Below are 16,954 nucleotides of genomic sequence, written 5' to 3' on the forward strand. Positions count from 1 at the left end.
GAATAGGACGGCTATTTTGCATGTAGTATTAGGTGCAGTTGTTGGATGACATTAGTTGGTTAGATATTTAAATTTTTTTCAATGAATAATTATAAAGAAAATTACGTTTTTAGTTATCATATTTCTTTAAATTTTAACATGGCATTTTATTTGAAATATTGTTAATGAAAATTTTTAATTTTACAAATAAAATTTAAAAATTAAATTATGACTTATTAGTCTAATAGTTATTTATTCCAAAAATAATTCAAATTTGAATCATCACCTTACAAGTAAGATTTAAAAAGTGAAACATAACACATCATTTTAAAGTAAAATATATAAAAAAATATAAAAGAGTTTTAGAGAAAAACAAATGTTTTTAAGATAAAATATATGTATGGTAGAACTCGAATTTAAATATAAGTGTTTAAAGTATTAATTTTATTAATTTTACCAAAATCTCGGCTACGTTTAACATAAATTTTCTATAAATATATTTATTATACAATTTTTTTCACTCACATTATTGATTTGCTATCATCTAATAGAGACAACTAGTTTGGTAACCATGCGATTCATGGGCTAGTTTCAAATATTTACATGTAATAATTACTTTTTAAAAAAATATTATAATTATTTTAATAATTTAAAGTAATGTTTGATAATTATTTTTAAGGTAAAAGACACTTTTACCTCTTATGGTTAATTTTAAGAATATGCCCACTTACCTCTCTCATATTTAAAAATTAAAAGTTTATAAATCTCGGAAACAAATTTTAAATAGGAAAACATTTCTATTTTTATTCCAAATTTTCAATTTTAATTACAAAATAATGAGAATTTTATTATATATTGAAGTGTTATGAAATTAAATTATATTTTACTTTAATTTTAAATTTATATTTAATTCAGTTATATATTAACTTTGAGATTATTCAATAAATTTTTTTTATGTGAAATTAATTAGTTACCATTATTTACAAGAATCTAATAAAAAATTATTAAAATATTAAAAAGCTCAAAGTTAATATATATAATTAAATTAAATTTTAAATAGTTAACATTTATTTAGATAAAAATTAAAAAGAAACAAAAAGAAAATAAAAGAAATATAATTTAATTATCATTCATAACAATTTAAAAAAAATAAATTTACATGACGCCTTAGCTTAGTGGTAAAATTATGGTCCTGAGAAATTTAAGATATAAGATTTAAGTTACAGGAAGTCATGTGTGAGTTCTCAATTTATATTTATTTTGGCTTACGCCCCACCATATTTGTTCTTGTATGGATTTATATTGGTCTAAGTTTAGATATATTCTGATTATTTGTTTAGTCTTGTTTTATAGTGATTATTTCTAGTTATAGTTATTTGGATGGATTATTTGTAATTTCAATGTGACTATACTTATAACTTCAAAAAAGAAAAAAACTTACATATACTAAATGAAAAATACATTATATCTATCATATGATTATATTAGAATATGCTAAAATTTTAAATTAATTTAGTAGTGATAAAAATATTTTTAATTGATTATATTTTATTATTTTTAATTCAAAATTATTGAATGAATATTGAAGATAACAAAAATAAATAGGTTTTTGGTTTTTTTTTTTTTGTCTTCTTGTTTCTGCTTATGTTCATTATTTGTTTTATGTATCTTATCGTTATGTTGCAACACTAGCTACAATAAACTATCTTAACAACTTAACAATATGTTTTTATGTTTGTTAGAGTCTAATTGCAACTTACGTGATAACAACTCGACAACCTTAACACTTTCATATTTCATTCATAGTTAATAATATATATAAATATATATAATTCTTACCAATATGAATTTAAAATAGTAAGAAGTTGAAATTTTTGACCACCAAAGTTAAAATATGACAAGTTTATTTTGGACAAAAAGACAAGTAATTAAGAAAAATCATTAAGAATTAAAATAAAGTTTTAGTTAAAGTGGTAAAAGAAAGATTTTATAGATGTTGGTAGTATGGATCCAAATTTTAACATTTATAACTTTTTTATTGTTTTTAAATAATATTAAAAAGATAAAAGCAGGCTCGTAATAATATAATTTAATGAAAAATTATTTTAATAATTTCATTAATTGAATTAATGTCGAGTTGACTTGTGACATTAATTTAATCACACATTTAAATCATAATATAAATAAAAAAATTAGGGAAGGTTATATTTAAAAAAAACTAAGGATGAAAATGACAAATCCAATTTATTAAAAAAAATTGTTTTTTTTTCTTCTAATTTTTAACATATCTTTTTAGTTCTCAATCTTTAGTTTTTTTACCCATTTTCTGGTATTGGAGGAACCCTTATCTACATAACAAGGAAAAAGTAAAAATATCTCCTATTTAATTTGTTTAGATGATGCCACTTGTTTTAAATTGTAGTAAAATAATTAACCAAATAATTACCCCCAATTTATTTGCGTAATTTTACTATATAATTATCTTCAAAATTATACATTTTCAAACGTTTAAATAAATGTTCTAATTGAATAAATTTTTTTTACTATTCTTAAGTTTACATTTATCGAGTGTAAATTCGTTTCGGATAAGAATTTTTTTTATAAAATTATTAGTGAAGTATTAAATTAAATTTAATATTAAAATAATTATTTTAATATTAAATTAAGAAAATAATTAAAAATATATTTGGTATTATTCTAAATTCGCTTGTGGAGTATAGTAGACTGAAAATTACCCTCAATTTATTTGAGTAATTTTGCTTATAATCTTTCTGCTTTTTTACTAATTTAGTTTTTCGTATCACTTTGTTAAACCCCGAACCTCTTGAATAAAATGATGATTTAGTTTTCCATCAACCATCCTATCTCTATATTTGGTTCAACAATTGAACCATTATACCCGTCCGTTTTTGATTTAATAGGTTGAACCAACAAGTATTTGAAAGGTGAGCATTAGAATAACGACTTGAAAAACGGTAAAAAGTATTATGGAGATTTCTATATGGAGAGTTAGATTACAGTTTAACTTTTTTATTCAAAAATGGGTAAATTAATTCCCATACGTTAGATCAAAGAATAAACTAGTCATTATATAAAAAATTTTATCTATTGTTATTAATAAAAATTGATCTCTATACGTTAGCATGAAGTAAAAGTGACATGTCACATTTTTCTATTTGGTTATTTTGTCAGTTACTCCAATTTTTAACAGTCTAAATAGATAAAACTTTTAACAGAAAAGATCAATTTAATCTTTAATCTAACATTCAAAAATTAATTTACTTATTTTTTAATAGAGTAGGCAAAATACAATCAACTCTTACTACATTATATCTACTACATTATATCTATATGATACTTTTTACACTTGAAAAACTGCTAATTGTAGTAATCCATCGTCGTATGCCTACTTTTTTTTTTATTACCATAATATATATAATGTCTGCTAATTGCATTAATCGTGTGAATAAAATGTTCATTATATTGCTCTAGATTTAATTCAGTGAGTCCAAAACATGGAATTTACACTGATATTATCACAGAAAATGTTACTAGTATAAAACCAGATAGTTTGAATACCAAATATAGCTTGATGCAAGATTTTGTTACTTGAAATGCCAAATTTTCAGCTTGATTTCTGCAAATTTGAAACAAGATTTGAAGCAGCAAAAGCTGCTGATCCACCAGCAACACATACAAGTGCCACCACAACCTGCAACACAATTTCACCCAAGTTATCTTCAGGAACAAGGTAAACACATGATGGACCCAATAGCAGTAATCCCAAGCTTAGTGTCAATAGTGCTCCTGGAGTTCCAGGGTCTGTCGCCGCCGACAACACCCCAAACTCTTCGGCCTTGGATAGGACCCCGAGTTTCTCTATGGACGATAACGATAACCCGAACTTCTCTGCCGCGGATAGTAGCCCTGCTTTCTCTGCTTTGGTTAGCAGTTTCAGTTTCTCTACATTTGTCAGTAGCTTCACTGGTTGTGTCACCACTGTGCTGTTCCTTGGCCCTGGCTCGCCGAGCGGAAAAACGGTCGAGTTCGAGCCCTGCATCATTTTCATGGCATGCCATCAAGTTAGAAGCTTTTTTTCTTTTCCTTTTTATAGTTTTTGTTGATCATATACATATCAAATTCTGATGAATTTTCATGCATTAGTCCTTCTAAGAAGTTCTATTTCTAACATTTAAGTCTTTACCAACAAGCAATCAATAAACAAGTATGGTCATGTTGGTATTGGTGTTCATACAAGTATCAAAATTTGATGAATTTCCAGGTTTATTTCAATATCAAACCTTGTCATTTAACCAAACAAACAGAGCAAAAACATCAACATATTATAACTCAAACAGCCATTGATACAAGAAGAGAAAATCCAGATGAAATTGAATTGAGAAAGAAACTGACCTTTCTAGAACCAACAGTTTTGGCAACTGAAGGCAATGGTTTCTGAGTAGCCATGGATTGAATGAGAAAAGGTGAGAAAGTTGCAGCATTTTGTGATGGTTTAAATGATTTTCTGGTTGTAATCCTAGAGGAAAAAAGAAATGGACTTCCTTTGCTGCTATAAACAGCAGTGGCTTCCATGTCTGGTTTTTGTTTTTTTTTTTTTTTCAAATTTTCTTACAGCTATGGATGATGTTGGGATTTTTGCTTTGAAAGAACCTAGCCTGAAATGAATGGATATGCTGTGAGGATCGTGGATTGATTTTCAGTGGTTGAGTATCTACGTGGCATACAATGATTGGCTTTGCATGTACGGATTTTGGGATATACGGTAAAAGTGAAGGGAGCTACTTTGCAGGCTTTGTTCTGGGCTTTCTGTTTGATAGAAATCTAGTCGAGGGTAGTGTCTTCCTATGTGGGTTAAGAAATTTCTCATTTTTTTCTAAATATTATCTAAAATTTGAACTTTAGAAGGTTTGAGGAAAGCAAGGCGAAAGGGGAAAATTTTGGGGACAAATTGGAATTTTAAATTTTACGAGGTTAAAATATAATTTTATTATTATATTATTTTATAATTTTTAAAGAGATTTAAACATAATTTTACTTCGAGACAATCTTTCTGTTTGTCCCTTTGGATTCGCTCCTGTCAAGCTTGTTAGATTGTTTCCTTGTACTTGTTAGATTGTTTCCTTGTAGGAAAGTTGATTTATATGGCTATTTTGAGGTTTTTTACTATTGCAATATTCTGTTGGTGCAATTTTTTTTAGTGAAAGTTGCAAGTAGTTCATACCATGGAGATGACAAGAGTCATTAGCAGTGAATTTAAACGTCTCGTAAGGTTTGATTAGGGTTTTAGTAGTAATAGAATAGGTCTTTTATAGACGTTTTGTGGGCTTGTTGTGGTCCCACCAAGTACTAGCCTTGTTGCATGGGCTTCAAAAATAAATGGTCAAAGGATTTCGAGTTAACTTAATGTGACTTATTAAGGCAATGCTTTGCTCTAGGATGTTGGTATTAAAAAGCGAAGGGTGATTGGTTTACCTTCCCAAAGATTCTCGTAGGATTTGGTAGGTCCTCTCCCAACAAGTTTGTCTGGTAAAAAAAATGGCTATGTGAAGTGAGGTTTACTGTCAAAGCCTTTTAAGGATTTTATGTAAGTATAACAATTGCCCTAGCAACAAGTGGCTTGCCTTGAGGTTAATGATAGTGAGATTGTTGTGGAAAAGTGTACTTGGTAATTGAGTGAATTGCAATGATGCTTGAGTTTTAATTTGATAATTTTTTATGATTGTTTCCTTGCTTCTTGCTTCTACATGCACTTTCACATGTCATTATTTATTGGAGATATTTATTACAATTGTTCATTATACGCTTGCTTCATTGATTGGTGGGTTGATTTTCATAGTTTGATTTTCCTGTCCTAATTATATATAGGGATTTTGAATCATATATGTTCTTATTTGTTTTCTTCTATGTTTCCATTAGGTTTTCTTAGCTTGCCATTCATAGTTTTTTTTTCGGTTATTTCTCAAACAAATGCTTTCAACAATTCCTATCATGTCGAATAGAGTGCACCAGGAATAAAGGCAAGATAGGGTTAGTCCTCTACCCAAAGTCAATTTTCCTCAAAGGATTCCTACTATAGAGAGTTGGATGCTCACATAGAAAATGGCATCTGAGACTGTTCCACTAGAATGGAAGAAGTGGAAGTCATATTGGCATTGAGAGGGATTAGGCTGCCTCACTATAAATATCATTTTGTTACTTCTTTCCGGACTCGTAGGATGAGCGATGTTCTTGGAGATGGGAGGGAATTTTTTTTCCTTCCCATTTATTTGTTTGAAGCAGATTTCATTTGCGCATTGTATACATGGTTTGTGGCTATATTGTCAGAGTGCAGAATCACTCTTGCTAAGTTGGCAAGGTGTGTATGGCACCTTTTTATATGGCTTTTTTTAAGCGTAAGAAGTGTGAATTTCTTCATATTAATAACTTTAAGAATTTATTCATCCTTTGAGTTCTCAAACGATGAAGGAAATTTGGGAATGTACCATTTTATAACGCGAGGCAATGTGGATTCCCCCTTAAACTCTAGTCAAGGTGGTCTACTCTTTGGTAAATATAAGTATGTGTACATAAAGGATAAGTTCAGGGTGGGTTTCCATTTCCTACTAAATGGATGCGCCCTTTTTCATGATGTTGTGCTTATGCTCTTACTATAGGTGTTGGTGATGCTCATGCATAATTTGAGCACAATAAGTATGGGCTAACTTTATGGATTAGTGAGCTACTAACTTAAGTCATTTTTAAAGGTTCTAATTTATGAGAAGAGTTTAAGTCATTTTTAAAGGTTCTACTTCATGAGAAGAGTTTAAATGACGACATTAAATGATCTCCCCTACTTTAAGGATCATTTTGACATTGACTTGTCATGTAACAACTCTTACTTGAATTGTCAACAATCCAAACCTATATAGAGAAGTATACAACATTCAACCACAATTTTCACCTTTAAACATCAAAATCATCAAAGTAGGGAAGTTGGTGTCGATACCACAATGCCTAGTATCAATACCTAAGTGGTAGTCTCGATGCCATAGTGTAAGGTATCGATACAAGACCCCATCTATACTTGTCCATTAGATATTGACTTTGAGAGTATTGATACCCTTGTTTCAAAGGCGAAAGCAAGGGGCATAGAATGAATTTTTAAATTTTAGGAGGTTAAAATATAATTTTATTATTATATTAATTTATAATTTTTTAAGAGACTTAAACACAATTTCACATTGTGATGAGGGAGGGGTTAAGGCTTTTATTTGATCCACTGAATTCACCCTAGTTATGCTGGAAAATCAAGTTTGAAAAATGTAACGGAAAATAAATTTAAAAAAAATAGATTTTTAAATTTTTTTCTAAAATTAAAATTTAGTTGTGATATCTAAAGTAATAAACATTTAATCAAAATTGTACTTTTTGGATTCGTCTAAGATGAGTGATTCTACCAAGTAAGTTTATCTACTATCCTTAAACTCACGTTTACTGAGTGAGGTTTGCTTCGAATAAGAAAATCTTCTACAAAATTATCAATTGGGTAATTTCACAATTTTTCTAAACTTATAGGTGAAGTTGTAAATAAGAAAAATGTCTCTAAAAATATTCTGAAATAATTCCTTCAGAGAATTTTTTCTCTATAATCTCTTGAATTCATGAGCTTGAAAAATAATGATTCATGACTTTATATAGAAAGAGTTTAGAGAGTTTAATTATAGTTAAACTAAATTTAAAATTAAATCTATTAAATTAAATTAATATAATATTTATATATAAGATAAATATTAAATTAAATTTAATATTAAGATAATCATTTTAATATTAAATTAATAAATTACTATCAAAATATAAGTATTAAATGAAATTTAATATTAAATCTATTAAAATATTATTTTGGAATAGTTAATCTAAAATCAAATTATCTAGTAGAGTTCTAGTAGGAGTGTAATTCCTCCATTGCTCAACCGTCGAAGGACCACCCGTCGACCACCAGAATGTCGCCATCGTCGTCGCCGGCACCATCGTATCTGGTGGTGCCATCGTAGGTGCGACACCCTCACAGCACCCTGAGTCGATTTGGTCCAGGCCAGTGACTACCCGGTCGGTCAAGTCTAGCCACTAATTGGACCATTGGCTCGGTTTCATATATCAGACCCAATTTGATCAATTTTTGGGTATCAACCTCAGTTTTGGGTTCTCGACCTCAATTTTTGATTTCAGATCCAATTTTCAAGTTTAATTACCAATTGAGTCAATTGTTTGACTTAAAAATTAATTTTCTAAAAATATCATATTAATTTTTTCAAAAATCACTAACGTTTTTCAAATTAATTTTTCAGGAAAATTATTTAATCAAATTATTTAATCAAATTCTTTAGTTGAACAATTCTTATAGCTGTCTAATTTAATTCAACATTAAATAAATCAACTCAATTAAATTATTTTCAAAGTCGTAGAATTTTCTTTTAATTCAAATATAGTCCGACTGACTAGCAAAGGATCAATTTGACATATTATGATTGGAAACTCCTTATTGTATACTCTTTTCAATTATTTAATGATATTTTAATAATTTTTTCGATATTATTAATATATAGTTTTAATAACTTTTTAACCTGATCCCCAAATCTGGAACATTAAATCTGAACTTAAACTCTGAAGATAAAATTATAAATCCTAAACCTACGAACTTAAATCTTAAATCATAAATCCCATCAACCAAAAGGGTTTGAAATTGAAGGTTTATGTTAAAAATTTCAAAATAAAACCCTAAACCCCGAACAGCCGTGTCTGAAAAACCCTCTAATTTCGTGTTCAATTTTGTTTTTTTTTTCGTCTTCGAAGCAGTAATGGCAAACTCCATGGTCTCTCTCGATACGCTCAAAGCCTTCTGGCATTCTCAAGTCCACGACGAGGAAAACTGGGCTCGAAACATGGTATTTCATTTTTCTTTATTTATCTTTTATGCTCTTCCTTCGATAGTTTTCACTTTTTTTGGGTCTTTCCTTTCATTAAGTCGTGATTTAATTCTATTTTGATCATGCATTTGTTTTGCTGACATTTGGGTTTATGGGAATTTGTTTAGAGAATATGTTTTTACTCCACTGATTTAGGAAATGAAAGAAGAAAACCAATGATTTGATTTGGAAGAATTGAACATGTTAGCAACCAGGATAAAGATAACATATCCAGAACTTATAGTTGGAACAAGGCATTTTGAAAGTTGTTCAATGTCTGGAATTTCTCATCATTGGGACCTTGAAATATATATGTCATGAATCTCCATATGATTGAATTGATATGGTGTAATTCAATTGTGGTTAGTTGACTATATGAAACTACCTGTTAATATGGTGCCTTAATTCTTAACTGAAATCATGGGTCGAAGAGTGTTCCTCGAAGGTGCGAATAGTTAGAAAAAGACCCACATATACATAACAGCAACACACAACAACTGGAGAAACTAATGCAGCCTTCTAGAGTCAGTAGAAATCTTTTTCCGTGACCAATATGAAAGAAGTTTATCCGAGGATAACTAATGCCTTGATTTGTTTGGTTTGTTGTTTACATAATTTACTCTAGTTTCTTTTCTTGGGACTAGTAATGGTTTTCGTGGCCAACTTATATATCAGTTTCTTATGATTTCTGGCTCCATTGGTTAAGTAAGATAGCTTTCTAGAGTCATAGAAGTCTATGTGCATGATCGGTATGAAGGGAGAAATTTTTGGACAATAACTAATGCCTTCTGCCTTCATTAGGTTGATTTGTTTTTTCACTTAATTTTACTCTGTTTTCCATTTTTGGGACAAGTAATGGTTTCAATGGCCAACTTATATATATCCTTTTATTATGATTTTTGGCTCCATTAGTTTTGGTGGATACTTTACTGGAAAGTAAGACAACCTTCTAGAGTCAGTAGAAGTCTATGTAATGTACGTGACTGACATGAAGAGAGAAGCTTTTTTGGATAACTAATGCCTTCGTTGGTTCGATTTGTTGTTTACTTAACTGTTTTCCATTCTTTGGGGCAAATAATGGTCGTTGTGGCAAACTGATATATTGATTGATTATGATATCAGGCTCCATTGGTTTTGATGGATGCTTTGTTCAGAACTGAAAACTTTGTGGAAGAGTAGTGGTTAAAAGCTTTTACATATCTTTTCTTTTACCCCAAAAGTGACTACATAAATAGAAGCTTGGAAGTCATTCGGTTTTTTTTCTTTTATCTTCTCTGAATTATGTTATGAGGTTTAAAGAACAGCATGAAGCAGAAGAAAAGTCCTATGAAAGGCTTGAGGAATATATGTAGACATGTAAGGAACGTAGGTTGCAAAAGGGTGTGTCAATTGCATTATCTTTGGGAAAATGAGCAGCCTATTGGCTGTAGCATTTCTATATCTGTTTCAAGCTTATGGGCAGTATCAAAGTCATAGCTTACTTATACCACCATGTTAAACAGTGCATTTCAAGTAGTAGTGGAATTTGAAGTTCGAACATCTTTAAACGTTCACAAGAAATGTTCTTACATCTTGGTACAATCATGTTTCCGAGGCTGCTGTTTGGTTTCATTATTTATATGTTAATCAACAAATTTTATTTGTAAACCCGAGAAATCTTTTTTTGGCTGAAACTGCTGCGAGCTGCTGGGTTATTTGGCGGATAGATTCTTCTAATGTGCAACTATGGCGATGTTATGGCCATATAAGGAATAAAGGATGGATTAAAAGCTTCTGAGTAATCCCATGTTATGCGAGTTGTCGTTTTCTCTGCCACAATGATGTGGAAATGCTTGCATTTGGTATATGTTTTCAGTTTGTGTATGAAATTTAGGAATCTAATTGATGATGATGAATGGAAACAATGAATTCGTATAAGCAGGCTAATAACATACAGTTGGAAATGTTTTGGAATTGAATGAAATGCACACTTTCTGATGATTGTTGTAATTGTTTAGGATTAAAGCTCTGACTCATTTTCCTCCTTCAAGCCTTGTTCAATGCTCAAATTTAACTCAATTGATATTCAAAATGCAGGTGATCATGATTAAGTTAAATTTGAGTCATTTCTAAGTAAAAGATGTCTTGTTTAATATCAATTTGCTTTGGCTAATATACTAAACAAATCTTTAAACTAATAGGTTAAATTGTTGATTTTTTTTTTAAATTTGTTGATGTAACATTTTGAGGAAAAAAATCCTCACTTGATGTTCAATTAGCCATGTAACTAGAAAATAATGTCATAATGAATTTGAATTTAATAAAAAAAATAATGTTTACAGTTGGATTTAAATTTTAAAATTTGAAAATAGAAATATTAAAATTTTGAGAATAAAGGTATAGAGATTAAATTTCAAAATTTTAAATCGTATATAGATTTATGGCATATTTTGTCACTTAGATACTTAAAAGTGCTTTAGGGGTTAAAAGTGATACTTAAATTATCAATTGTCTTATTTTATTCTCAAGATTTTGATATCAAATAAAAACATAGTGTCAGGTTTTTTTATTGGCCAGTATTGTGATTTGGGTAAAATGAGATAAAATTGATAATTTAAGTGCTATTTTAAAAAAAATTATACTTAAATGGGAAAGAAGTTATAATTTGAGGGGAATTTTGATTTAAATCTTTTTAAAGCTAGTGGGTTTCATGCTAAACAGCTAATGTACAAATTAAAAAATTATCTTCTTCCTTTCAGGTTAAAGCATCACTATTTGTGACTAAATTTTGCTAATTTTTTTTAAACTTTCTTTTGGTCTAAATTAAATTTTGAATTGGACAATTATTCCCACGTTAAGTTTGAACTTGGCACTACATTGAGACTTAATTTTTTTTACCAAGTTAGACCCTAAACTTGATAATTGTTCCCACATTAAGCTTGAACTTACAGTTGTTCTCACATTGAGGCTTGCATTTGAGGGTTTTCAAGGGCTAACTCGGATAAAAAAAAGTTTATGTCTCAATGTGAGAACATTTGTCAAGTTTAGTGCCTAACTTGGACAAAAAAAGTCTCAAGTCCCAATGTAGAAACAATTGCCAAGTTCAGAACCTTACTTAGAAAAAAAATTTAGACCCCAATATGAAAATAATTTTCAAAGTTTAGGCCCTAAAATATTATTTAACCCTTTTCTTTCTCAATTTGACACGTTACTTTCATTACCTCAAAAAGAGAAAACCATAAATTTCTAGGAATGCGACTAAATTATTTTAATTAATAAAGATGAAGAAAAATACTGAAATTGAAATGTGACAAAGACTTTCATCAAAAGAATAGGATTTATTAACAAAACCTTTAGTACATTAGCTTCTTCTTTTTTCTACTTTCCTTCAACAAAATTAATAATAATAAAAGACAATTGATGAATCCAATGCCCTTTGAAAAATATAAATTGATTAGATAAGAATTAAATTGTACAAATTTGACCAAATTTAAACATCGAAATAAATAATTCTTTTTTTTCTTTTTTCTTTTGCATATTGAAAAAAAAAATCGAAATCAATTATAAAATTAAATAAATAATTCTCTGATTAGAAAGAGAAAATAATGCTTATTTGTATAACACGTGGTAGCTTTTAATTGGTTATCTGTTTTAATAGACCTAATAGTTGACATTAAAAAGGTATCGAAAAACAGCGCTTTAAGTTCCAAACGACAAAAAAAAAAGGAAGCTTAGGTACAAATTTGAAAAAGTGATATAATTGAAGTATCAAATCGTAAATAAACCAAAAATATTGTTATATCTGACTAATCATCGTTTTTCAGTCAAAGAAGAACCGGTTGTTGAGCTTTATTTTAGTTTGCCAATGTTTTGTGCCAACCAAATTATCCAGGAATATATAAATTTAAAAAGAATTTTTGTCACAATGGGATTCTTTCATAATCCAATAATCAAAGAGTTTTAGAAGGAATATTCTGAGAGATTATCGGTAGATCCACCGTCCACGGCATATGATGTTATCAAACAACACAATATAATGTATAATGTACCCAGAAACACTCCCCACTTTCATCTCATAATTTTTTTTTGAAGATTTGTTTCAACTGATAGATAACCCATAATTTTGGGACGCATAAAGTTGAAAAAAAGTTGAAACAAGGGGATCTAGAGAAGTGGATTTATTGTTTGAGGGCAAAAGCAATGAGCTTAACATGTAAGTTTTAAGCTTTTCATTGTTCTTTTTCACTATGTTTGTATTATTGTCGTTGACCTTCTCTGGGTTATGGTTTTTTTTAGTAGTCTGATTGTGTATTTCTGGGTTTTGTTCATATGTTTTCTTGTGCTGCTAAGATTGTTTGTTTTTAGCCCCTTTTTTTCTGGGATTTTCAGTTCATTGTTTAATATGGTCACAGATTAATCACTATCCTTTGCATTTATTCATTTGAATCAATAGTTTTGTGTTGTATTTTTTTTCATTAATGTACTGTTAGACTGGTTTTCTTGATTCATTGACTTTTCATTTTTCCCCTTGTTATAGTGTTATAGGTTATAAGTTATAACCTATTATTATGCATAAATATGGTGAAAAAAACCCTTTATAAGTACATATCAATTTTATTGCTAAAAGCCTTCTGGTTGTAAATAAAGCATAATATATTGATGCCTGCATGTGCATTCTCCTCTGCTTCTATTGGTTTTATGATATTGCTATTGGTTGCCCCAAATCTCTATGGAGAAGTGATTACTCAGATATACATGTGCGTGTATGTAGCCATCAACTGAAAGATAATGGTCGTCCACTATTATAGTTGTATGATAGATTCAAAACTAGCTTGCAGATTTTGCTTGTTCAGATTATGGCACTCTTTCTCCAAAATCTAATGAACTATAAGTGAATCACTGGTGTTAAATCTTGGGGACAGATTCGACGACCGTTATATCTAGTTTTATCTTAGAAAGACTTTTCTGCTGCATAGTTTCTTTCATGTGTGTGCAGTTGTATGACTATTATGTTAAGAATGGCATTTGGTATTTCATTCTTAAGTAAACAATATGAGTGACTCATTTGATGCTATGAAACACTGCAGGCTTTGCCCCTTTCTTGTTTCTTTCATTCATTCTTGGGTGTGCTGCGAGGCCTTTCTATCCACTTCCTAGTAAAATGTCCAATCAAAATAGACAGCCTATGCAAACCTCACGTCCGTATAATATAGCACATAGAGGTTCAAATGGAGAGATCCCTGAAGAAACGGCTCCTGCATACATGGTACGTTTGATTATACACCTTCTGCCTACTCTATATGCTTTCCCCTTTCTATAGTTTCTATAGTTTGACCCTTATTTTGACTTTTCTTTTCTTTCTTTTTAATGTGTTATCTCTTCAAACACGAGAGTGTATAGCTTAGATTCGATGTTTATCCTTTTCCACGATTTAAAATTATTTTGGCTTTTCTTTTCTTTCTTTTTAATCTTTTATCTCTTCAAACACGAGAGTGTATAGCTTAGATTCGATGTTTATCCGTTTCCACGATTTAAAATCACTGATTTTATATGTACATTGAGCATATACTGCTTCTTGCAGAGAGCAATTGAAGAGGGTGCAGACTTTATAGAAACAGATATCCTATCATCTAAAGATGGTGTCCTTATATGTTTTCATGATGTTATCCTCGACCTGACAACTGATGTTGCTAATCACAAAGAGTTTGCAAATCGTAAAAGGACATACAATGTTCAAGGGTTCAACATCACAGGCTTTTTTACTGGTATAGAAGCATACAATTTTTAGTCCGCTATTGTGCCATAAAGATAAAAAATCCCGTAGATGGGCACTGTATTTTGTTTAACACCTTAAGTTCACCGCAAATTCTGGATTTGTACTCTTAACTTGCAAATTCTGGATTTGTACTCTTAACTTACAAATAGTATGTTTCTTATCTTAGCTAAGACTGACAAAATTTTCTTCATACATGCAGTTGACTTCACGCTGAAAGAATTAAAGAAGTTACGGGTGAAGCAACGGTACAATTTCCGGGATGAGCAGTATAATGGTTAGTTCCTTATTTATTTTATCAGTTTAGTTTTTTAAACTCTGTGTTCTAACATATAAAAAGGTCGGGGAACCATTTTTAATGTGAAATGGAACTAGCTACTCATTGCATCTTGCTGGTTGTTATTGCATGTTTACGTGATTTACACTATTTCATATCTCAACTCCATATTATCAAGTTATGCTGTTAAGAAATTTTCTGATTTCGTTGATCTACATTGTTCATTACCAACTTTATGGCACTTGATTTTGTTGATCTACTATGAAAGAAGGTATTTAATTGTCGAGGCTGATTATAGTTGTTGTTTTGTATTCAACAGGAAAGTTTTCCATTATTACTTTTGAGGAGTTCATTTCAATTGCACTGGATGCACCAAGAGTTGTTGGAATTTATCCCGAGATTAAAAATCCTGTGTTAATCAACCAGCATGTAAGTGCTTTTTTTTTTTTGCTTTGCCTCCAGAGAAGAATATGATTGACCAATGATCGTTTGTTTTCAGACTGAACCGATTGCTCCTTCATATTTTTTCTTAAAAGCATGTGTTTCCTAGGATTCATATAATACCTCTTACGGCCCTTGAACCATGGGTTTAACAATGTCAGTGAAAAGCTAAGAACTTATCTATCATTTTCCATTAGCAAACCACATGAAAGTGTGAAACTAGGGTCGGTTTGAAATCTGGTGAACTGTGTCGATTGACTAATATTTCCTATAAACTTTGATTCCCATGATTTTGAATCCATGCATTCAACAGGTAAAATGGCCGAATGGAAAGAGATTTGAGGACAAGTTTGTGGAGACACTTAGGAAGTATGGATATAAAGGTTCATACATGTCGAAAGATTGGTTAGAAAAGCCGATATTTATACAGTCCTTTGCACCAACTTCACTTGTGTACATATCAAATCTTACCAACTCACCCAAGATCTTCTTGATCGATGATGTCACAATGCCAACTCAGGACACTAATCAGGTTTGTCCTGAATTCACTCTTTGAATCCCTCGAAAGTAGATTTCATAAAAAGGCTTAAATGGAAAGATGTTTTCCAGCATTGATCAGATGGTTTGCCCAATATATTATTGATTTCTTTACCATATGTAGTTGATTGGAAGAAATTTTCCATCCGATTGAACATGAACCAAAGCAACTTGCTTTCACTATTAACTCTTCGGATTTTGGTATTCTAATGGAAGAAAATGCAATTCATATTGCAGTCATATTGGGAAATTACATCAGATCCTTATCTTGACTACATTAAGGAATATGTCGTCGGCATTGGACCTTGGAAAGATACGGTTGTTCCTGTAAAAAACAATTACTTACAACCACCAACAGATCTTGTTGCTCGAGCACATGCCCGGGATCTACAGGTACTTCCCCATCTATATAACTTTTGATTGTCGGCATTGGTCTGTGATAACTAATACAGGCTAATAATACAGGTTCATCCGTACACATACCGCAATGAAAACATGTTTTTACACTTGGATTTCCATCAAGACCCGTACGTGGAATATGATTATTGGTTAAACAAGATCGGAGTTGATGGTCTATTTACGGATTTCACAGAGAGCCTCCATAATTTCCAGGAATGGACGTCGCCTCTCTCACAAAAGGATAGTGACAGTGCATCTAAATTGGTGGATAAAATTGCCTTGTTGATCTCTTCTTATAGAAAAGGATAGATTGTATCATATATTTATATCATCCTAAGAACATATCCATTGAGCTTTATTCACTCCAAGGCATAATAAGCACATCTTAATTCAGGTTGAGTTTATGCACCGAAGTGTGTAAGTTTTAAGGAGTCCTCCTTTCGAATTTTCAATTTTTTTTTTCTGGAAAATGTATGTGATGACACTACTGAACATAGATATTAATCTCTAGGTTCATAAATAAAAAAATAAATATTAAACACGTATTTGTATTCATAACTCACATGAGTCCTAGTTGAGCTGTGGACAGACTATTCTTTTCTGCAG

General features: G+C 30.3%; 2 protein-coding genes and 1 long non-coding RNA gene across 4 annotated transcripts; 2 read left to right on the top strand and 1 right to left on the bottom strand.

Moving 5' to 3' along the window:
- Nucleotides 1-3,442: 3,442 nt before the first annotated feature.
- Nucleotides 3,443-4,993, bottom strand: LOC121232096 (uncharacterized). The gene is made up of 2 exons (XM_041117523.1): nucleotides 4,393-4,993; nucleotides 3,443-4,033 (listed from the first exon to the last, which is right to left on the bottom strand). Exons 1-2 carry the CDS (start codon nucleotides 4,570-4,572, stop codon nucleotides 3,605-3,607), a joined length of 609 nt encoding a protein of 202 aa, XP_040973457.1. The 5' UTR covers nucleotides 4,573-4,993; the 3' UTR covers nucleotides 3,443-3,604.
- Nucleotides 4,994-8,499: 3,506 nt separating this feature from the next.
- On the top strand, nucleotides 8,500-10,946 carry LOC107941440 (uncharacterized). 2 transcript variants are annotated; one of them, XR_001695627.2, is made up of 2 exons: nucleotides 8,500-8,921; nucleotides 9,855-10,946. It is a non-coding gene; the product is annotated as an uncharacterized lncRNA (long non-coding RNA). The 2 variants fall into 2 exon arrangements; XR_001695626.2 differs by having other exon boundaries at nucleotides 10,065-10,891.
- Nucleotides 10,947-12,753: 1,807 nt separating this feature from the next.
- LOC107941453 (glycerophosphodiester phosphodiesterase GDPD6) lies at nucleotides 12,754-16,889 on the top strand. The gene is made up of 8 exons (XM_016875019.2): nucleotides 12,754-13,134; nucleotides 14,009-14,187; nucleotides 14,503-14,686; nucleotides 14,897-14,971; nucleotides 15,291-15,400; nucleotides 15,726-15,944; nucleotides 16,187-16,342; nucleotides 16,415-16,889. Exons 1-8 carry the CDS (start codon nucleotides 13,122-13,124, stop codon nucleotides 16,655-16,657), a joined length of 1,179 nt encoding a protein of 392 aa, XP_016730508.1. The 5' UTR covers nucleotides 12,754-13,121; the 3' UTR covers nucleotides 16,658-16,889.
- Nucleotides 16,890-16,954: the final 65 nt, after the last annotated feature.

This window comes from Gossypium hirsutum, chromosome A07, assembly GCF_007990345.1.
Source record: "Gossypium hirsutum isolate 1008001.06 chromosome A07, Gossypium_hirsutum_v2.1, whole genome shotgun sequence".
Classification (NCBI taxonomy): Eukaryota; Viridiplantae; Streptophyta; class Magnoliopsida; order Malvales; family Malvaceae; genus Gossypium; species Gossypium hirsutum.